This window comes from Panthera tigris, chromosome A2, assembly GCF_018350195.1.
Source record: "Panthera tigris isolate Pti1 chromosome A2, P.tigris_Pti1_mat1.1, whole genome shotgun sequence".
NCBI classification, from domain to species: domain Eukaryota; kingdom Metazoa; phylum Chordata; class Mammalia; order Carnivora; family Felidae; genus Panthera; species Panthera tigris.
In genome coordinates, this window is record NC_056661.1 from 138,447,453 (window position 1) to 138,470,641 (window position 23,189).

General features: G+C 38.7%; 1 protein-coding gene across 8 annotated transcripts in view; it reads right to left on the reverse strand.

The window, feature by feature from the left end:
• Positions 1-23,189, reverse strand: part of CADPS2 (calcium dependent secretion activator 2) — a 539,410-nt gene that overhangs the window by 9,367 nt on the left and 506,854 nt on the right. For 7 of the 8 annotated variants that reach the window (XM_042970898.1, XM_042970882.1, XM_042970892.1 and 4 more), the window contains one exon: positions 16,923-17,030. In XM_042970898.1, coding sequence (XP_042826832.1) covers positions 16,923-17,030 — 108 coding nt within the window. Of the gene's footprint in view, positions 1-15,955; positions 16,262-16,922; positions 17,031-23,189 lie in introns of those variants that run through there. The other variant, XM_042970903.1, reaches the window with a different exon arrangement.

The window sequence follows — 23,189 nt, forward strand, 5'->3', positions numbered from 1 at the left end:
CTGGGGTGCTGCAATATGGTAGGTCCCATTTTTATATCTTGACAAAAAAGTCAAAGGTAGCTTGGTTGCATCTTCCCCCACCCCAAACAAAACCAACCCTTTAACATTACGAAGAAAAAAAGCATTCAAAAAGAGTGAATGTCCAGTAAAGTGTGAATGTTAGAAAATGTCCTTTCATTTTGGAAAAGTTAATTTTATAAAACAATTGGGTGGACGATTCACTTTTCCCTTCAGGGGACGACAAGGAAGGGGCGCTGTGGTCTGCACTGAAGTCATGGGTATGGCATTACTGCTTCTTTCTTTGCTTTGGTCTACTTAGGAATAAAGCAGTAAGTGTATATTCTACATTTTTTCTACATCACTCCATGACAGCAGCCTACCACTTTAACAAAAAAATATGTCTTTTTTTTTCTTTTTGTGGTTCATTCAACTCCTGTAAGGGCATGCATTACTCACTTCATTTTCTTGAGATATTTCTTTTAAAGCAAAAATAAAAGAAAAGGAAAGGCTAGGGTTGACTCTGTGAGACCCCTGTATTTATTCACACTTATTGTGCATGACTGTAGACTGGTAAATCATATTAGCAGCCCGTCTCCCCATCAAGCTGCTACTTGCTTTCCAGCCCTGGGAAGGTTCAACAAATCAACAGGAGCACGGAAAACAGAACATCAGTCTAATCTAGTGTTTAAGGTGAAGTTTTCAAACCCAATCTAAGAAGATCTTTAGAGCAAGCAACAAGCTGAAGGGCTCAGAAGGTGGTATTGACAATGAAAGATTGTTGAAATATTGAGAAGCGCAGCACTTGTGCATTTTTAATAACAAGAGGGTCAACAAGGACACAGCTCCCTCAGTGCCAGGAGTTGCCACTGACTATGGAAATTGCCACACCAGGGCTATAAATGCTTGCAGTTCATCAGCTTTCTTAAACAGTTCATCAGCTTTCTTAAACACCCTGAACCCCCTCAGTGGACCTTTAGTCTTGAATTAACAAACCAAAGCAATGAAAGAGGGTGCAGTCTGAATGGCTGGCATTGATCCCCAACTGTGTCAGCACTGCTACAGGCCCTGAAAAACTCTCTCCATTGTCAATAGAAATTGACAAACCTCCTCTCCTAAATAGTGCAGCTGAGCCGGGCGGGATCCACGCAGCTGTAAAGGGCTCTGCTCTTGGGGCCGGGGAGCACTAACAATGGAACAAGCATGAGCTCTTTGTCAGTCCCAGACTCGGCAATTTTCTAACAAGGATTAAAGTTGTTTCTCCGCGGTGCTGGTGAAAAGAGATTTAGCAACATACCGTGCTTTCTTCATGCAAGTTAAAGAGAAGTAGTTAAGGAATTTCATTATTCTGTTGACTAGTGGAAATATAAAACAAATATATTAAATATGCAAACTCCCTTTTCTGCCTAATTTATAACATTTTGGAGGATGATTCAATTAAATGTAACACTTATTGCCTGGAAACAAGCACTTCACATTTATTTTGGAAGTTTTATTTTCAAAAAGTCCAGCTGCTGGCCACCTGGAATGAGGTCTCAATACATACTAATGCACAATGCCTTTAGACCCTCTGTGGCTGATATTCCTAAATCTGAACCACAAGACCACATAGGGTGTATATATCACGGCTGCTTCGAGCAAATGATTTCTGTCAGAATGTGGCTTCTGATGATGATGGCAAGGCAAAAATAGCTGCTTTGCTAGGGAACAAATCTGTGATATATTTTCTGCTTAAGTGTTTAGCTTTTTATTGATTATGAATTGGTACAACTAGTTGATATATTTTCATTCTTCTCCAGCTAGGCTCAGCTCAATAGGTGAACAACAGAAAAAAAAAAAAAAAAAAAAAGCCAACAGTTTTTAGTGCACTAAGATATGGAACGGCTAAATTTCCAGTGTATATGTATTTCTTCATTTATTTCAGGGGAAGCTGTCGGTTTTATAAGTGTTGAGTCACCAAGTTCAACCACAATACCATCTAGAAAATACCACCTTAGGAAATAGGTACCTTTTAAATGCCAAGTTGAATTGAATAAAATAACAAATGATATTTTTTAAATGCTGAAGGTTTTGATAAGTTGATAAATATAAGGCATTCTTTAGTATCATTTTGTAGCTTTGGAGAGCAACAAAATATTTAGAAACATTAATGCCCCACTAAATATAAATGCTTCACTGTACATTGAGTGTCTCTTTTGTCAACACTGCATCTATTTAACAGAACTAAATTCATGGCCAGTCACTTCCCATTTCTAAACACTAAAGTACAAATTTTATATTTATGGTAAATTTGAAACAGTAACACCAACACTTCCCTCCTCTATATGAGGCATCCCACTGAAACGATGCTATGCTGTTCCACAAAACAGACCCCTGAAACACCAGCATCTATAAAGTTTTAAGTGCAGGTTTTTTGTTGGCTTGGAATAGGAGCGAGGGCAACATTTTGGGAAAACTGAAACCAGTCTCTTATGGTTAAAAATACAGAAGTGTTCAACCCACCCTATACCCATCAAGCCTCCCAGCTAGACCCAGAACTATTCGTGGGGGAAAAATAGAGGCTTGGGTCTGAACGTGGAAGCGGAGGGCTGGCTGTCAACACAGCACACAGAAGCTGAGAGGGGAAAAGGGCCAGCACCTTCTATGCTCTGTCTGCCTGACCGAGCTGGTCAGGGTTTCCTCTGTCTCAGTCTTCTCATCTGTAATATGAAGGGTAGAGTCTGTGAACCTGGCTTTTAAATAAGAAGATTCTGATGTTCTCCCAAAATACTATGATATTAGACTTGATCATCAGAATAAAGGGCATGATTAGAACCAATACAGCTTGTGATTCTTGTAAAAAATGAACTGCAGGGAAAAGCCAAATTATCACACTTTTTCTTTCTACATGGTGCTAAAATACAGCTTTATTCTTCAAAAGAAAAAAAAAATGCAAGCCTAGAGCTCCAGAACTTTCTATCACCTGTTATTTTGTTTGTTATTAACTTACTCATTTTGGCCTTTTAACAAAGTGCAAATACATTATAAACAGGAAAAGTGTAATGAGGAGTGAATGAGATTTCTCAAGAACTGTGAGGTACAGTTACTCATTTCCATTCTTTTATGAATTCGGATTATAAAGCCATCTGATTTTTTAAGTTCTCCCTGGGAAATTTAATGCATCAGTTAAAATTTCATTTACTTCTGAATTTTTTCAGAAGTGGAAACTAAAATGTGGAAACTGAGCTTATATAGGTAGGAAACTGAGTTTAGATTAAGCATGTTATTTGGATTTATACAATAGGTATGCATGGCAAGGTTAGATTTATATCTTATCTATATGGATACATGATTCAGAGTCTGTACTCATGACTGCTAGGTTATTCCAGTCCCTTCTAGAAAACAGTCTGTTCTGTCAATAAAATCTCTGATTCTTTAAGGGGAGTTTGCTGCTTCCAGCAGACAACTAAGAAAACCACCTCTACCCTTCCTGGGGGTTCCTGATCGTTACTGTAATACAGGATTGTGAAGTAAACAGGAAATGCTTATTAATTGTTTCAAATAAGTCTACCACACTTCCTTGCAAGTGAATGCAAGCTGTGTTTCCAAAGACCAAAGATATTTTTAAACCTAATAATGTAATAGGTAATGTAAATCAATTCTTTCAAGAACCACACTCCCTTAGGATAACGGACCAAGTGGTTCTTCTGCTATGCCTTTCCCACATGTCCCATTCTTAAGACTTTAAATAATCTCTATGTCCAATGTGGTGCTTGAACTCACCACCCAGAGATCAAGAGTTGCAGGAGCTACTGACTGAGCCACGCAGGCGCCCCACACCATGCCACCCTATTCTTAAGATGTTTTAAGGTGCCATACACCTTAATGCTTAGAAATACTGGGAAGGGGTTTTTTTCCCCCACTATAACAAAACAAGGCAATGTAGGAAAAAAGATCCTTGGTTTCTCATAAAGGGACTTGATCTATATACGCAGCTTTTTTCATGTGTTTTTATTAACATAGAGCAGAGAAGCATTTGATTCATGTCATTTTTCTTCCATATTCAATAATAACCTGACATGCAGGGTGGTTTTCATTTTCTAGTCTATCAGGAAGTCTACAAAAGAGAGTTTATGAGCATTTTGATGCCTGTTAAGAAAATGTAAAAAGTGCTTATAACACGGAAAGATTGGCATAGAGTTGGTACCTAATAAATGTTTGTTGAATGCTAGAAAAACTTTCCTATTCTTGAAGTTCAATACTTTTCCCCCCATACTATTTTTTTTTATTTTGAGAGAGAAAGAGAGACAGAGAGTGCACACACAAGCAAGCAGGGGAAGGGCAGAGAGAGAGAGAGAGACAGAGGATCCCAAGCAGCCTCCACACTGTCGGCACAGAGCCCAATGCAAGGCTCAATTCTATGAACCATGAGATCATGACCTGAGCAGAAACCAAGAGTTGGACACTTAACCGAATGAGCCACCCAGGTGCCACCATATTTTTTTGTCTGTGTGTTTAAAAAAAAGTTAGGGGTGCCTGGCTAGCTCAGTCAGTAGAGCATCCAACTCTTGATCTCTGGGTCATGAGTTTGAGCCCCACATTGGGTGTAGAGATTACTTAAAAAAAACTGACACAAAATGTGTAAATACCAAGATATTTCTAGATGAATTAGATCTTCTCAAGTTACAAAATACAAGTTACATAACAGGATAAGTTCCATAAACTGGGAGTTGTACAAGCACATTTCATTAATCGAAAATTTCCTTCATTCCAAAATGTCCTGGAAATAGTATTATCAAACTAGCCTATCTTTTCCCAAGCTACACAAAGAGCATTGACATCAATACTGTTCTTTATTCTTCATTATTATCAAGTAGGCAAGTGCCTCTGTAAGTTTATTCTGGGGCCCTTTTCCTGGTGTTAAAAAGATTCATTACAAAGTGAAAGTTTCAGATAATCAGCTGTTCCCCTCTCTCCTACTTCATGACAAATGATGGGATGCATGCTGGTTTGACTAATTTTTTGACTTAAATGACTAATCATTGGCTTGGCCAAACTCAGTAGTCAGTCCAGTTATATTGCTGTAGGTACCAGTTTGGGGCACATAGTCTCTGAATGGTTCATTTGGGCACTATGACCTTTTCATCTGGTTCAATGAGGCATTTTGGTACACGATTTTGGTCAGGATTGCATTTAAATTCATAATGCAGTATCTGAATAAAAATAGGTATCAGACTCCTGGAAGGGCTTGTATTGGATGGCACAAGCTGGAGAGAAAAATCTAGGCCTAAGGATTAACTATTAGTAGGTCTTCCTGGAAACTGAAACTGAAGTTTCCTTACAGAAATGGGAGACCGTCATTTCAAAATGACTTTTGGAGAGTGCTGTAAGGACTGAACTCACTAGCTACCATCCTCCATGGCAGCTCCAGGAGTCTCCAACTCCTGGCTCACTCTCACAGGATCCATCCCTAGCAAATGGAAAGACCCGGTCCCCTGCTGCATGTTGGGGTTCTCTAAGTCTGGGATTTCTGGTCACGTCAGTCCCTCCGTCTGGACTTCTATCCCAAAGTATGCTTCCCCAGCCAGATCCACGTCAGCCTTTGAAACTCATTTCAACCATTACTTCTGCTAGGAAGCCAACACTATCTCCTACTAGGCAGAATTAGACGCTCTTACAGTTCCTGCTCCTAGAACTCTGTACCGACATCTATATAAATATTGCACCATGTGCTATACATCTGTCTCAATGGGCTATGTGTAAACGCAAGGCAGCAACCAAGTCTTATTTTTACTGCTATCTCCAGCCCTTCACAGACTGGCACATAGCATGCATTGCATATTTGTCGAAGGACTAGAATGCTTTAGAATACTTGGAGATATAAAGTGCTACATACGTAATAGTGAGAGTGAGGTTTTCTTTCTCTCTCTCTTTTTTTTTTTTTAACGTTTATTTATTTTTGAGACAGAGAGAGACGGAGTACGAACAGGGGAGGGGCAGAGAGAGAGGGAGACACAGAATCAGAAGCAGGCTCCAGGCTCTGAGCCATCAGCCCAGAGCCCAACGCGGGGCTCGAACTCACGGACCGTGAGATCATGACCTGAGCTGAAGTCGGACGCTTAACCGACTGAGCCACCCAGGTGCCCCGAGAGTGAGGTTTTTAATAGAGAAAGGATAGGAGAGTATCAGAGCCAGTTTGTTGATTTGAATGGCATGTCTCGTTGATAGAGAAATAATTTAATAGATGTGAAAGTTGTAGAAATCACCAAAAAGTAAATGATGGCGTTTAGCTAAAAAAACTTAACATAGGACTAAAACGGAGCTTTAAATGTGACCGTCTAATTTCACGTAAGTGATGAATTAAATAAAGGAGAAAGTACTGTAAACTAACAAACCCCTAGGTCTAGGACATACACGAGTATCCACATACATAGTTTACAGACACCAGATCTAATACCACGTGTTCAGGTGTTGATGTGCTCGGCTCTGGGAGTCTGTCATGCAAGCAGGGAGCTGCCTCACCAGCATATGCCCTGGGGTACTGGGCCCCATTCCTACAGGTTATTGAGGGCTGTGGAGCCTATCTGGAGGACGGCTGGCAGTGCTGCCTGTGCATTTTGACCACCAAGTGACATGTCCTGGGTGACTTCTATACTTGCTGGTTTTGTACAAGAGCTCTTTTTTTTTTTTTTTTTTTTTTTTTAAAGGCAGAAAAGTATCACTGCTATGGCATTGTTGGTTTCAGTCTAAGGGAACGTGACAACTCTCCTGGGACCTGAAACAAGCCTGGCTTTTGAGCAAAGAACTCACGAAGGGTAAAGAGGAAGAGTGTGCCCTTATCTTGCAGTCATGGCGTTTGATACTGCAAACAGTGGAACTGTGTGGGGATGAACCTTGCACCGGCCCTAATTTTTGGCAAGTTTCCAATCTTCCACTTGACACAGATAAATAAATGAATTTCTTGAATCACTATTATCTCTCTTGGAAGGGAATTAAATTTTAGTTTTCCATAATACATCCATTTCAAAGAAAATCTGTTAATGTTAATTCTGGAGATGAAAATGTCAAACATTTTAATGAGAAATTAACTTTTTCAAAAGGCCCATTTGATCATAAGAATGTAAGCTTCTTTAAGACAGGGACTTGGTGTATCCTGTTTAACGCTGCCACATAGCATGTGGCCTCTACAAAATAAATACTTGGCGGGGGGGGGGTTGAATAAATGGTTAATAAGGGGAGTTTCAATTTCCTACTTTAATTAGAATCCCATCGTCACTGTGACAGAGATATCCATCTGTGTGGGATAAAACAATGCCAAATGTTTTTTTAATGTTTATTTTTGAGAGAGAGAGAGAGAGAGAGGCAGAGAGAGAGGGGCACAGATGATCCAAAGCGGGCTCTGTGCTAACAGCCTAGAGCCCAATGTGGGGCTCAAACTCACTGTGAGATCATGACCTGAGCTGAAGTAGGATGCTGAACCGACTGAGCCACCCAGGGGCCCCCAGGCCAAACCTTTCGGTTCCAGTATTCACCACTATCGCATACACTATCCCATACACATGAAGTGAATGGGAGGTTTCCTCATGCATCCAACACATCAACTGAACGGACATTCTACATCAATAAACATACACATTATATGCGTATAGTATGGGCAGTCACTGAGGGGAAAGCCAACAAAAGGAGCTGTGGGGAGTATACAGAACCAAATTTCTGAGGATCTGCAGAGGAAAAGTATGCGGACGCTATATATTAGACTGTGTAAGTAGGAACGTGGCTTGAAAGAATCTTGTTCAACCACATTCAAACACTGCATCCCATTCCTGACTCAAAACCCTAAGCATGACAGAGAACGCTTAGAGAAGTTTCAAAGGACAACTCCGAAGATGATTAGAGGGCTAGGAAAGGGGCCTATGAAGAGAAGTTAAACAAACAGGGATTATTTATCCTGGAGTAGACAAGTATGACAAGTGCCTTAATAACAGTCTTCATATATAGGATTATTCCCTAGAGGATGCTGGCTACCTGCTTTTTCTCCACCAAGAGGAAAAGGGAAAATGGGTTTAAAAACTAGCATGAAAGTTTAGGTGAGATGGGGTTAGAATTTTATTGCAAACAAAATATTCTGCTTGTATGAACACAGTAAAATTTAGATGGTCTCTTACCTAGGGCTGGGCCGTAATCAGGAAATTAAGTAAGGGCTCTCTCTAGGTGCTGGTAAGTACCTTTGGATATTATTCTTTTATAGAGTTTCCTTTCAATGCATTCAGTAGACACATCGAATAATGGTTTGCCACAACAACTCCTTCCTTACACAGATTTTTTTTTTTTCCAGTTGGACTTAGTCAATGGTGGCTGGCAGTCTGGCTGGCTGTCACTGCTGTGTCCACTCATGAGAGGCACTGCCAGGGATGCAGGGAAGGCTTGCACAGGAGGGGGCTGACAGAGGAGGAGCTCAAAAAGCCACCACGGGGAAGTGGCCTGGGGCCGTGTGACATTTGCTGATGAAGTTAGGTTGGAAGAGAAGGAGAGTAGTAGTCACCAGTTCTATGAAAACATTGCACTGGTCAACTGACAGAGACACTGGTCTCAGGGGAGTCCCGGGTATTTTTAGTAATAAGTCACTGGTGGCCAGTCGCAGTACAAGCATGTAAAATCACTGCAGAGACACCAGGCTCTGCGTGGAGAAGCCACAATTTCCAGACTGTCTTAAATGTGGAAGTGGCATGAAATCAACACTAAATAACTTCTAAAACGCTCAATGTGCTGCTTGTGATCATTTCAACCATCTTTTAGAGCATCAGTCCAGGGAATATTCTAACTTCCTTCAGTGACCATTAAGTCGTTGTTATTGGCTTGGGTGAATGAATGCTGATGTACATTTACACATTTGGGGTTTAGAAAAATGTCTCCATGAAAATGAAAGTTTTGTCATCTTCCATTCATCAGGGACAATTTTACCCTCGCTAAGAGAGGTTACGTGATCAACAATTTTTTTTTCTTCCCATTCAAGCACAACCTCAGATCAGTTCACATGTGAGATTTTCTTTCTCTCTCTTTCTTTCTTTCTTTCTTTCTTTCTTTCTTTCTTTCTTTCTTTCTTTCTTTCTCTTTTTTTTAAATTCTGAGCACAATTAAAGGTGAGTTAAGGCTCTGGTGGAAATCTAAAGAGCATCGGCAAATCTGAGCACTGCTCAGCTTCTGAATTGCTTTTTCCACTTCTCAGTTCTTTTAAATGGTTTTCTATGGCAGGGACATTTTTCTTAATTAGTCACAGCTAATTAGTGTTCTGGCATAGACAAGCAATCAGAAATGTCAGAGCTGCGAGGCTACATCTCCCTAATCCTTTGATAATAATTTAGCCTCCTGGGAGGGCCCCAAGCTGCGGTAAGTAGTGACTGACAATAAGGCAAAATTAGGTGGGCAGCAGACCATTAGGATAGAAAAATAAAAAGCACTACCCAGTCCTGCTGAGCACCATCAGGCAACTAACTGCACTGCCAGATGAGGTGCCTGTTTAAGCCTGTGTTGTTAATTAGCTGATTCTACAGACCTGCCACATATGTCCAGGTGCCTCATGCAAAGACGTCTATTTCTGGGAATGTGCCAAATGACCATTGTGTTTCATGATCACATTTCAGGAATATAAGGAAGAAGCCCACATATTTCTTGAAGATTCTTTTGAGTTATCAAAGAAATAAGATCAACACGCTACAATACACTTTCTCGCGGAGTTTCTTTTAGGCAATTAGGCACGCGTATCTCAAGTTTCCCAGGTTTTAATTCACCAACAGCTTAGATTCAAATGAGGGCCTCTGGCGGCGCTGGGCTGCGTCTGGACTTGCCAGAGCTATTCGGGCACCCACCGTACATCAAAAAGTAGACTCTTCAATAAATTCTTATACTTACAAATAATAGCTTAACATTAAAATAAAGGTTATTAACAAAAACGAACCAGACAGCCGTAATTCGAGAGCAGAGGTTTTAAACAGAAACAAACTCTGAGGAAACAAACCGCTAAGGAGCAAGCTGTGGAGGGCGTTTACTGAGGCAGACAAGATGCTCCGCAGAACACGTCTGACTAGGACTATCTTAAAAGAGGTCAAACGACTTCAGCGTGAGACCAAATACTGTAGGTAAAATGAAGCAGAAATATAGACAATTAAACACAAAAACCCAAACACCTGGGGAACAATGTATCAAAGCCACTAACAGTGTCAAAAGTAACACAGATAACAAATGGAGATCAAACTTTTTATCTACCTTTAGGACGCAATGAAGTACTAAACCATGTTTAGTCTGTGGCACAACCATGTTTAGAAATACATTACCTCAAATAGCCTCGAGTCCATCATTGAACGTATTATCCAGCCTTTCCTATCGATGAAGGAACATAATGGCTATGATATGAGAGTGATATTAACCTTTAATTTTGATTGGTGACAGGAAAATCATGGTTGGGCATAATGGTCTGACAGTTAATGTTTTATATTTGAATTCTTTTTATACAGAGGCAAAACCAAAGAGAACATCCCCTGTAATGGGAATCTAGACTGATTTATGTAGTTTATAGAACTTCCTAGTCATTTGAAAGTAAAAGATTATTGAAAAGAAAACTGCTCTTTTTAAATTAACATTCACATACTAGAGAATATACCTATAATATCTTAGAATTATAAGAAACGCAAGAAGACAAAGAAGTTTTCAGTCTTACTGGGCTGCAGCCTGCATTCCCAATAAAGAGGCTGATTGCACACACAAAGAAATTTATCCAAAGGACTGAAAAAGTAGAGTCAGCTTTAAATACGTATCATGGAAGGCATCATGGTAGGAAAGTTTCATCTAGCAGCCACTATTATCCAAGCTCTGTTGATTTCAACTATTCTTGTGAAAATCAACATGATAATAAACTGAATCTTTAAGGAAGTTAAGAACAGTAGTGCTGATCTTACTGAGGATGAATAAATTCTGGAGTCACAATTTGGGCGCTGATGTGAAACTGCATTCAAAAATTCTGAGCATTTCTGCCCTTTCTTATTTCAGAGCCAGAAACGAGAGCACAGAAATGGAAAATGACTTTTATTTTGAGAAATATATCCTCTTGTCATAGGTTCAGTTTGTTTTTTCTTCGTATGTTATCGTATCTTAGGATGGCTACCGAATTCACGTAGATAGTGTAGGTCAGTTTTACTTACAGTGTTTAGAGTTGCTTTACTGAAAAGAATTCTTTTCAAGGAAAAGTCCTGAGAAATTAATCCTTTATAAAAAACTATTTGGATGAATATAACTGATTAACTATCATTTAAAGAATTACTTTTAATTTTATAAGACATCACCACAATATTTAAAAAAAATCTCATTGAGATGAAACTCCTCAACAATTAAATATTTAATCAGTTTATAACACATGAGAACATTTAATCTGCATGATTTACCAATTAAGTACTGCACCCTGATGTGTCTTCAGCAACATGAGAGCTGAAATGAAATTGTTTCAAAGGGACTCAAGAAGGGCAATGCCCAATAAATATACAAAGATTTAGAGAGGTAGGTGGGTTTAGTGTGCATCCTGGACAATAAGATGTATTTCAGTCAACCCCTAACTACCTCCAGGTTGTAATATTCTTGGACATTAGGAAAGGACCACAGCGCGTGCTCTTGGGCAATTACTGCATAGGTCAGTTTTGACTCTGGAAACACCACCACTGTCCAAACCAGAGTCTTGCGGGAACTACCCAGCCTCTCTCCTGACACACGGGAACCTGTGGCTAGCACTGCATGTCCTTGAAGCCTGAGTGTGTGGGAAGAAACATCACAGTAGACATTTAAAAATGGGTCTTAAGGGGCGCCTGGGCGGCTTGGTCGGTTAAGCATCCGACTTCGGCTCAGGTCATGATCTCACGGTCCGTGGGTTCGAGCCCCGCGTCGGGCTCTGTGCTGACGGCTCAGAGCCTGGAGCCTGTTTCGGATTCTGTGTCTCCCTCTCTCTCTGCTCCTCCCCTGTTCATGCTCTGTCTCTCTCTCTCTCAAAAATAAGTAAACGTTAAAAAAATTAAAAAAAAAAAGAGATTAAAAAAAATAAAAATGGGTCTTAAGAATTAGAAGATCTTTGTCATACTTCTATATCGGGATTAGACAATTGTAGATGGTTTCGATTTGATAAAAACTTTAAAAAGGTTGCTGACAATGGTGTTTAATATGTAAGAAAAAAACACACTAGGGTAAGAGAGATTGCATAGAAAGCTGAAAAACCATTTGGCGCATCCATGACCTCTCTCACTACAGGAGAACTTTAAGATTTTTCTTACCCAGATAAGGCACATTTTTTTCTAAATTGAAAATGTAAATTTAACATGGATATTTTATTTTTTTATTTTTATTTTTTTTTATTTTTGAGACAGAGAGAGACAGAGCATGAATGGGGGAGGGTCAGAGAGAGGGAGACACAGAATCTGAAACAGGCTCCAGGCTCTGAGCTGTCAGCACAGAGCCCGACGCGGGGCTCGAACTCACAGACCGGGAGATCATGACCTGAGCTTAACTGACTGAGCCACACAGGCGCCCCTAACATGGAGATTTTAAACTCAACATGTGTAACTATGACGGCTTGAGAGGAAGAGACAGTCTCTGTTTAAAATACTCTGGTCGCTCAGAAAGATTTTGCATGAATATGGAATGGATGAGTTCCAGCTATTTTTCTAAAGGGGTTCAGAGCCCTGGTGGTAGATACACGGAATGTCATGGTACAGCTATTCTTTTATACAGAATCTCTTTTTTCTTTATCTATTGCACTTGCTGTTGATTCTTGGGTGGGATACCTGCTTTCACTTGGCCATGACAAAACAAAACACCTTAAGAACTGCTACTCTGGGGTGCAAGGCTTAGCATCCAACCAATCCAGTAATTTTTGCCATCCCTGCTAACATAGTTGAAACTAATTTAATTTAGTTGTTTTAAAATCTGGAAGATATTTCAGAAACCGTCTGGAGTTTTGGACCAATTTCTTCAGTTTATATGTACTAACTATACTGAGTCTTAGGCAGGGGACATAACTTCTTGACACTCACTCTGACAATCAATGGCAGAACCGTGGCTGGAACTCAGGGATCTGGATTCCTGGTCCAGGCCTCTCCCGTGGTACTGTGTTACCATTTCAGGTTTTGTAAGTCTAAAGTATGGTGGAGATAGCATAGACTTTATGGTGGAGATAGCAGAGACTTTGAAACTGGAGAGACACAATTTCAAAGTCTGATTCAACAATTCACAAGTCACTTATCTTCTATGAGTGGGAGATTCCTTAACCTGAAAATCAGCACAAATGGAGATGATGGCATCTAGCTCAGCAGGTTAGAAATGATATAGGTAAAGCACGTAGCACATTTCCTGGTACGTGGAGGTGCCCTGGGAATGCTAGTGATGACAGCTAGGGCCAGTATTATTATTTTGATAATTTGAGAAGATTAGGGATATACCTTAAAACAAACTCGGTTCCTTCTATTAGCAGCATGGATCTGCCATTGTTTATTTATACTTTAAAAAAATTATTTCTGTGTTATGCAGAAGATGTTTCAGAAGTTTAACTACTTATGGACCGAAGTAGAATGTCTTGGTTCTTTGTCCTAATATGATCTCTTTTTGATCTTTCAAGGGTACATTTGGCTTTAATATTTTAAAATTTAATGTAAAAGTCTAAAGGTCATCCTATATTTAGGGTCTTGAAGATAACACAAATTTTAATCATTCCTGTCTTTAAGACTCTGAAGTTAAGGAAACAAAATCCCTTTCCATGGAGGCTAGAACAATAATAATTGCAGTGCAAGATGCTCAGGAAACCGGACCATGGCTTATGGCTTCACGAGTTGTACATGGATGACCGTAGGAGGTACCGTTTTTGTTTGTAGATGCATGCAAAGCAATGGACACAAATCTAGGGTAATGGTCATTATTTGGCCTTAGGCACTGATACAATTATGTAAATAGAACCCTAAAGTATTTCACCACAAATATCATGAGCCATTAAGATGCTTAACTGATCAAAACGTTTCTGAGGCCAGAAATACAGGTAATTACTACTCTCAGGGAAAGTTTCACAGAACTTTCAATAGTCTTTTCTGTGAGCAGAGCATCATGCAGAAAAAGATTACTTAGTAAAACACACGAGTTCTTTTTTAAAGTGTCGGCATCGAAGGCAGGATGAAAGTATGTCTTCGGAATAATTGTTTTATATAAAAATATTGTAATTTGTGGGATTTCCAAAATGAAGCGAATCTCGTTTGGGTCAAAAGAATATCCTTCTTAAGGAGTGAAGTTCTCACACTGAATGACCAGAAGCTGGATGCCCTATACCCTTACCCGGGTTGGTTAAACCACAAGTATTGATTCACTGCAGTGCGTGTGCATGTATGTGTATATGCACATTTTCCTCTGTGCCTGAAGTTAGGGGTCTCTGTCTCTTCCCCTCCCCTCTCCCCCCTTCTCCTCCCCGCACTCCTCTCCTCCCCTTTTCCTCTCCTCTCCTTTCTTCCCTTCCCTTCCCTCTCCTTTCCTTCTATTTACTTATTATTTTAATTGAAATAGCAAAAGTTTGTCGTGACACCTGAATAAAATTGTTCTCTTCAATCTTTTATCTGTAATAGACTAAGGTTGCCAACAGTATTTATAGGGTCATTATTTTCAACTGTTTCTTGACATCTAACAATATTATTTTAAGTTCCAGCCAAGAGGATTTCCAATAATTATATAATGTCTCTCAGTAATGATCTGTTGCTTAAGATACACATTCTGTTTTACCTTTCAACACATACTTGATAACCTCTCATTTACTAACTATAATTGAGGCAAATTCAGTCTTGGCTAATTAGGGGCTCTTAGTACCCCTCATACATGTTATTCTTGATGACATATCAATAGAATTAGGGTCTACTTTTTATTTTTAATTACAGTAATAAAAATGTGCAATTTAAAAATATTAGAATGTTTAAGGACATTATAACTATTTCACAAGTAACAAGCCCACTGTTCTACTGGGGATACGCAAAATGACAAAACCTTCACAACCAAAACAGAACGGTTGCTTGTCAAGAGTTCTTTTCAGAAGCAAACTTACCGCCATGTCAGACGCTTAGGTATCAAAGGAAAGTGTACATAACCAGGGCAATTAACCTAGACATACTTTTACATTTTTTAAAGAAAGCTCTATGCCCAATGTGGGGCTTGAACTCATGACCCGAAGATCAAGAGTCATGTGCTCTACCGACGGAGCCAGCCAGGTGCCCCCTAAACTAGACATAATTTTAATGTTGGCCCTTTTAATGTTGACTCTACTTCAGTCAGCTCTGTTGGTTATTGTTGTCACACAAAAAGTCTTCAAAGAAAGTTTGGTGAATGTGAGAGAGATGAAGTAGGGAATATCTTTACAGTGAAAAAATTCTACCTTTGTTATGAACTGATGGCTGGCTTTGTAGTAAATAGGTCACCAAGACAAAAAGTTGAAGATGTTAAGAACACACACACACACACACACACACACACACACACACACACACACCCCTACCTCCCTACCTATAATGGCCTATTTCCAGATGATTCTATCTTTTCTCATCGTAGAAAACATGCTTCAGCTATACTAAGAATAAACATAAAGGAAATAACATCAGTCCAATTTCCCTATTCTGTTCAACATTTGTGAAAATTACCACATAAGCAAAAAAGGTAAAAGAGAATTTGGAAGTAAAACATATGCTTGTAAATTCAGAGCAATACCAAATGGAAGCAGAAGTTGCTAATACGGTTCCAGTATTTTGTAAAAGAGCCAGCTGGATAGATGATAATTTTTCTACCCCTGCAGGGCATCAAAGCTTTTAGGAAATCATTCTTTTCACACATATTAACACTTAGCTTATTAAAACAGATGATACTTTTATTGTAAAACAGCCTGGGTAGAGGCTAGAAGCATAAAATATGAAAGAGGAGACTCATGTTGACCACCGGATCTGACAAACAGTGAACACTGACACAACAGACCATGAAGGAGATGATGACGTAGCAGGACCTTCTGTAACTGCCACAGCTGAAGTGTCACCGCGAAGCCCGTGAATTGCTGTTATGAAAACATTTGCGGCAACTTGCATAATTAAATGAAACTGCCAGAAAATCATTTCCAAAATGCAGGGGAGATGTACATAAATAAATACAGTTCAAAGCAAATATTCCATTTCAGCATCAGCATTGTGGTGAATTCTGGGAAGTTCCAACACAAGCAAAAGCACCATTTCCTTTGAATTGACTGTTAAATAATTACAAATGAATGACAACATTGTTATTGAAATGGATTGCTCTCTTAGTTTCCTTTACAGATACCAGATAAATGAAACTTAATGATCAAGCTCTCTAAAACCACACCCCCCTACTTCTAGGAGTTGCCTTGTGGAAATGAAGACTTCTGTGCTGATAAAACCGAAGGGTTATACCGCTGGCATATGCCAGTGCTGTAAATCAAGGGGAAAGTGTTCAATAACAGTCAATTGGTGGTGGATATTTGGCTTTACTGAAGCTTATGTCTTTGTGCAACTAAGGAGCATGACGTTGACTCACAAAACTTTACGAGGAGGGGCCAACTCCATGCCAGCATTATCCTGTTGAGGGAATGCACAAAGGCAAGCGGACCGATGCTGTACATAATGGTAAACTGGTTATCATCCTGCTCGTTAAAATTAACCTTAGAAGGTTTTTGAGACCTCCATTCTAACAGTGACACTTTCCACATACAAAAGAAGCCAATTAAGCCTTCTGTCAACAGTCAGAGAAATAAAACTATCAACTGTATTAGCCGCATAGAAGAAAGGGGATCAGAAAAGGAGTCTGCTTTGCAAACATATCATCAAAATGCAGTTTTCCCTGCACATATTTCTATGATGCCAGGAAGCCTTGCGAGGGCAGTTACTTACATCAAACAGCTTTTCTATATACATTTCCTCATTGACCTTTTCTCGAAGAATATCCTGGTTTTGCCGAACAAACATGATATAGGTGTCTGCCAGATCCATTCCTGGTTTCTGTGGTAGGGGAAAAGCATGGGGAATAAAATATCAGGTCTCAATTGTGAAAACATTATTAAAACACAACCTTAAAAAGGAATTCACATATCATTTCAAAAATTACATTAGTAAATTATGCTCAAGACCAAAATCAACAATGAGCACCTTCAGTAAATTCTGTAATTAAAATAAATAAAAGTTTATTACTGGTGTCTGTAACTTGAGGTCACGGTTATTCATCATTATGAAAATGAGTAGAGATGTGTGGCTGTGAACTACTAGGTATCTTTTTTCTTTAATGGCTATCTTGAATGGTTAATATGCCAAGCAGTATAAATGAATGATTTTTTTTTGTAAGAAGTCCCCACTTGCAATAATCCTTTCCTAATTTCCAATACAATTTACTTGTCACTATCTCTGGCCAGTTGATTCATATATATTAAAAACAAAAATGTTAGTTTTCCTTGGATTGCCTGCCTCAACTACTATCAGTGCTCAAGGCATACAAGGTAAATTCTATTAGTTTGAGTAAAATATTCTTAGGAAGATATTGTGCAAAAAATTTAATGGATTACAAAGTGAAATGTAAGCCAAAATTTTGTGGATTATCCATTGCTTCTACTCATTCGTATTTATCTATCTCAAAGATTTATTTTATTTTAGAAATACAACAAGAATATCAATGAACCAGTCGCCTAAGAAGAGTCTAAAGTGTGATTCAGATAACTTTCTGAAGGTATACAACATCTGGTGTCTTGTGATGTTAGAGGAGATAGGGCAGTTAATATAATTCCTCCTTGTTACAAAGTCTACAAAATCAGTACTAGGAAGGGACAAAAATCTGAATGGCTTCCAAAGAGTTTTCCTTCTAGACTTATCTTTAGTTCTTTTTTGTGTTTCAACTAGCTAGACTAGTTAATAAAAATACTCATTTGAATGATCTACACTTGGGGTTGATTCATAATCTGTACTGAGGTATTCATTTGATTAGAACATGGCATTAAGGGGCACCTGGGAGGCTCAGTCAGTTGAGTGCCTGACTCTTAATTTCAGCTCAAGACATGATCCCAAGGTTGTGGGATCAAGCCCTCCTCCCCTCCTCCCACCCCCATGCTAAGCATGGAACCAACTTAAGATTCTCTCTCTCTCTCTGCCCCTCTCTCCTGCTCGTGCTCTCTTTCTAAAATAATAAAGAATATGGCATTAATAATAACAAAATGGTGGAACTGAGGCCCAAGTCCATTGGTCTTGTATCATTTCATATTCATAGAATGTACTTATAACCTCCATCATCAGACTCACTTTGCAAAGTAAATCTTGCAAGGAAACGAAGTGAAAGAGAATATCGTTCATTTAACGATTACTGCTGCAAGAAAAAAGCATAACTGAGTATCATGGCAGCCCCTCTCCTTAAATGAAGGACAAAAATTTCTTACCACTTTTTTTTGGTGGGGGGAGGGTGCATATTTTATATACAATGATAAAATTGCCCATCTCTTCACCAGTGCACAGTATAGGCAATGAGCATATGTCACTAATAAAACTGAATTTGACTTTTTTGGTAACAAAGTTATTTCTGGGTAATGCGAGTTCCTTCTGGGTAAGGAAGCTCTTAACTGCTCTTTTATTTAGCCTGAAGGGAAACATATGCCACATAAATTCAAGGATCCCTTCAAACATAACCCTAATATGACAAAGTTAGTTATCAGTTATAATATATATACTGAAATGTTTTCACTCTTCTTTCCTTCAAGAGCATCCATATACAATGTAGGGAGTAGGTTTCAAACCTAAGGGAGGCAACTTATCAAATTCATTCCTTTACTATTTTTCTGCATAATTCTCTTGAGCAATGTTTGAAAGTTTAAATACAATGACATGGATAACCAAGAGAACCCTAGGTTGTTTCCCTCCCTCCCTCCCTCCCTCCTTCTTTCCTTCCTTCCTCCCTCCCTCCCTCCCTCCCTCCCTCCCTCTCTCTCTCTCTCTTTCTTTCTTTCTTTCTTTCTTTCTTTTTGCAGCCAGGGGTGGGGAACTATATATCAGTTTTTCCAGTGAAGAGGCAGGGTAATTTGTACAAAGATTACTACTATTAATACTTGAAGAGTGCGAACCCATAAGATAAGTACTTCTCTCCACGCTTCTCAAACTTTGTCAAAACATCAGAAATGACGGCATCCAGGAAACATACTGCCACAGAATGAAAACGGCAACAGAACACTGGTCTACGTACAATGGATAGCACATAGAAAGTTAGCTCAGCATCTGAACCTCAGCCAGGTGCTTGGAAACAAAATACTATGACATATATAATACCAAGCAGTCGGGCACAGCTCAGCTAACCTGAGAGTTACAGAATATACAAATGAGAGGTTTGTTTTCTCCATCATTTCTTACCCTGCTCAACCCCATTTTTATTTCTACCTTTTGAAAGAAAAGTAGGCTTGCAAGTTTTATCTAGTCAATCACTTGACCCATCAAGCTCACTGGAAACTAACTTATAGCTAGGAAGACTGGAGAAGAGTGACTTTAAACACTTGCCATAGATTCTAAGGTCATTTTTTCTGTTTTTTTGATTCCTTTCAAGATAACACTGGACAAAATATAACACTGTCCAGGAGGAGTTTATCTTCTAACATCTGAAACTAACAAAACACTTTATAGTTTAAGCCTAAAAGAATTTTAAAAGCTGTTCCCTTTGGCAGACCCAACGGATACGATCCTGAAATCTGTAGGCTGAGACAGTTCTACAACTTTCTAAGGAAATAAAAATCTCTGGTTGAAAGTGTGAAGTAAAGCTCATTTAAAAGTTTAATCCAACAAAATAAGTGTTTTTGTATTTTGTTTTCTTTCTTTCTTCTTTTTTTTTTTTTTAATTATACTTTCTCCCCTTTTGGCAAATTAAGATCCACTTGCCTGGAAAACAAAACCTAGAATTCTTACATTTCTCATTAGCATTATTTCTTTATCTTTGAGCTGTTTACCTATTCTTGAAACTGTGACATATGGGAATTTCACACCTAGTGAGTATATTTTCATGTAGCTGTGGCGTGAGACTATAATCATTAAAAGAATATACACAAGTAAGAGTAACCGCAACAGTTGGTGACATTTACCAATTAGAATTATAGTTCTTTATCCCTCCTTTAGTGTATGAAGGGTAATTATCTCTGATAAATTGCTGAAAAAGATGTAATTTTCCTTTTAAACAGTTTCTACTTACAGTACAAATGTGTTTGGATAGAAGACATTATCACTGGTTCAGTGCTCCTTTGTGCAAAGACTCTGTTTTATGGCAGTAAAATTTACATACTTTGGAAGTCACTACATCTAATTCCATTATTACACGTTATGCATCTAATTTCATCATTAGATGTTATCTTTTATTAGGAAATGAAATTTTGTTAAAAAGTAAAAAAAAAAACCAACTGAACACACTCTGTTAAGGCTTCGTTTTTTTGGGGGGTGTAAATGAATGGGAATGCATGCGACTGCTTGGCAGAGACAACAAATTGCTACACATATCAGTACAAGTGGGTGTCCACTAACCTTATCAAAGTAGAGGTCTATTAAACCTCAAAAACTGTGGATATAGATGAGGTTTTATCAAGAATATTGTAATCTAGAGAGCTAAATTTATTTTTTTTATTTTTTAAATGTTTTTTTAATGTTTATTTTTGAGAAAGAGACAGAGCACAGGAGGCAGAGGGGCAGAGAGAGGAGTCACAGAATCCGAAGCGGGCTCCAGGCTCTGAGCTGTCAGCACAGAGTCCGATGTGGGGCTCGAACTCATGGAGTGGAAGATCATGACCTGAGCTGAAGTCGGAGGCTTAACCAACTGAGCCACCCAGGTGCCCCTAGAGAGCTAAACTTAGAAATCTCTTCTATATTGATAATTATAGATTTCTTAACGAACATGAGAAAATAACAATTAAAACTAGGTAGCAAGCACGCTACGCATTAACTACCACTTAGAGTAAACACTTGTTTGCCTTCCACCATTTACACCTCTGAGATCCTTGGTTCACTAAGCACTAACTTCTCCATCTTGTCTGTTAGGGCAGTAATCTCTAAATCAAAATAGGAATTCCTGAATTCTAATTTGTTTCAAAAAAGAACAAAATTTGGCTAACAAAGTTAACACAAACATCACAAAATTCCCCCATGAGCATAAAGAAATCAGTAAGTGTGGAGGGAAATATAGTATGGTGAGGAGCATGTCTCTGACATTGGCGGCATAAGTAACAGAATACACCAGTGAGTGAGTGAGTTTAAGTAAGGGCGCAGGCTCCAGCAAAAATTTTTTTAAGCGTTAATCACTAGTTAACCTAGTGGGATGAAAATGCCGTTTAGAAAAGGAGAAAAAAAATTCCTTGTTAATTATACACTGCAAATGCTCTTACTTCCTGCTGCTCTACCTAATCCCACAGGTGCAAGTCTTCACCCTCCCTATTCATGGGTAGGTGGGTGCAGTGCTGCCCCGGTCATTTTCCACAGCAACGGATTTAGATGCAGAAGAAGCCGCTTAACCTTCCATGGGAAGTTAACAATACACGATGCAAACACTGTCATGGTGTCTGTTTAACAAGGAGACAGATTTTTAAATATACTATTCTAGTCTCAAAGATTAACCAGAAGCTACAGTATAATTGACTTAACGTGACAGTGCGCTTCTCATAACCTAAAAAAGCTTGCCTTGAAGAAACAATCAAGGGTGGGGCTGTGCTACCCTGATGGGTAAGAATCTGCATGCGTGGATCTTGTGAGGTTTGAAACAACTGAACACCTTCTCAGTGTGAAATTGTAGTAGGAGCAGTTTCTATGTCAGCTCTGGCATTTCAGATACAGAAATGGTCTGTAACTGATCATCAGGGAACACAGGACGTAATTCTACAAACATACAACTTATCCCAGCTATCGTTAACAACGATATATATCTTTCTTTCACCGTTCAACATATTTTTTCATTATTCTGACATTCGTGCAGCCATTTCTACAGTGTTACATTTGAGTGAAAATGTTCTTAAAGTTAAGGTTTTCAAAAAGCATTTGGAGTAGGTTTAGTAAGTTATATGTTCTCAAATATTTCCAAAAATAGGTTTTGAGTATCGCTACGATGATTATGGTGTAAAATATATATTTTACCAATTTTGTACAAAGTAGAATAATTATATTGTATCTACATTGAAAAGCAAAAGGAAATAAACAGAACTAACCCTTCAAACCAGGTTTTTGCCATCTTAAATATTACATCAGCCCAGGAAGAGGAATAATTCATAAAAGGAGTGGGGGGGAAGAAATGTGAGAGATGAAAATGTCACGATATGAAGTTTTCAAGATTTCTAATAGTAGTTTACCTAACTTTTTAAAACAATAAAACAATTTTCATTGTTCTTAGAAAACCCTCCAAACTGTTATTTTAAGCAGTGAAGCAGGCAGAGTCACCTTTCTCTCTGTTAAATTTAGCGGTATTCAAAATTCCATTAATTAACATTATTATACATTTTGACTCCAAATTGGGAAGTAGAAAATTCTGAACTAAAGATAATGGCACCCGCATCCATTTGAAAACGTCTTTTAGACATGGAATATGCATGTTTTAAGTATGTATGTTTCCTTTAGTCCCGTATTTCTAAGACAGAGATGGTTCCATGTCTCCAGAGTTCTTGCTCTGGAAAAGAGTCTCCTGTCTGCTCCCTGTGAGTATAGTTGGTAAACAGCACGTTCCCAACACAATGCTACGAGAGTATATCAGAATCTGCTATTATTAATATTTGTGTAACTTCTGTAGTCATATTGTTTTCACTCTTCAGTTCATATGAATGCTTCACACTATTTCTTCTACTTTGTGATATATTATTCACAGGTCTAAGCATTTGTATGTACCAACATACAATATTGTTATTTGATATTTTGTTGTATCGTTGGGGGAAAATATCTTTCCAAAGAGGAGGTTATTTTAAGTATTAAAAGGAATACTGAATAATGGTTTAAAACAGTAGCCTGAAACCCTCAAGGAAAAGAGGCAGGTTGACTTTGAACGGAGACTTATGGGCTCAATTTTAATCTTACTATGTCTTGCTCATTTGAGCCTATGGGCTTCTAGAATCTCTCCTGTTATTTCCGATCTGTAATAAAGATCACCAACATCTCAGAGTTTAGAGGAAGAGGTGCTGA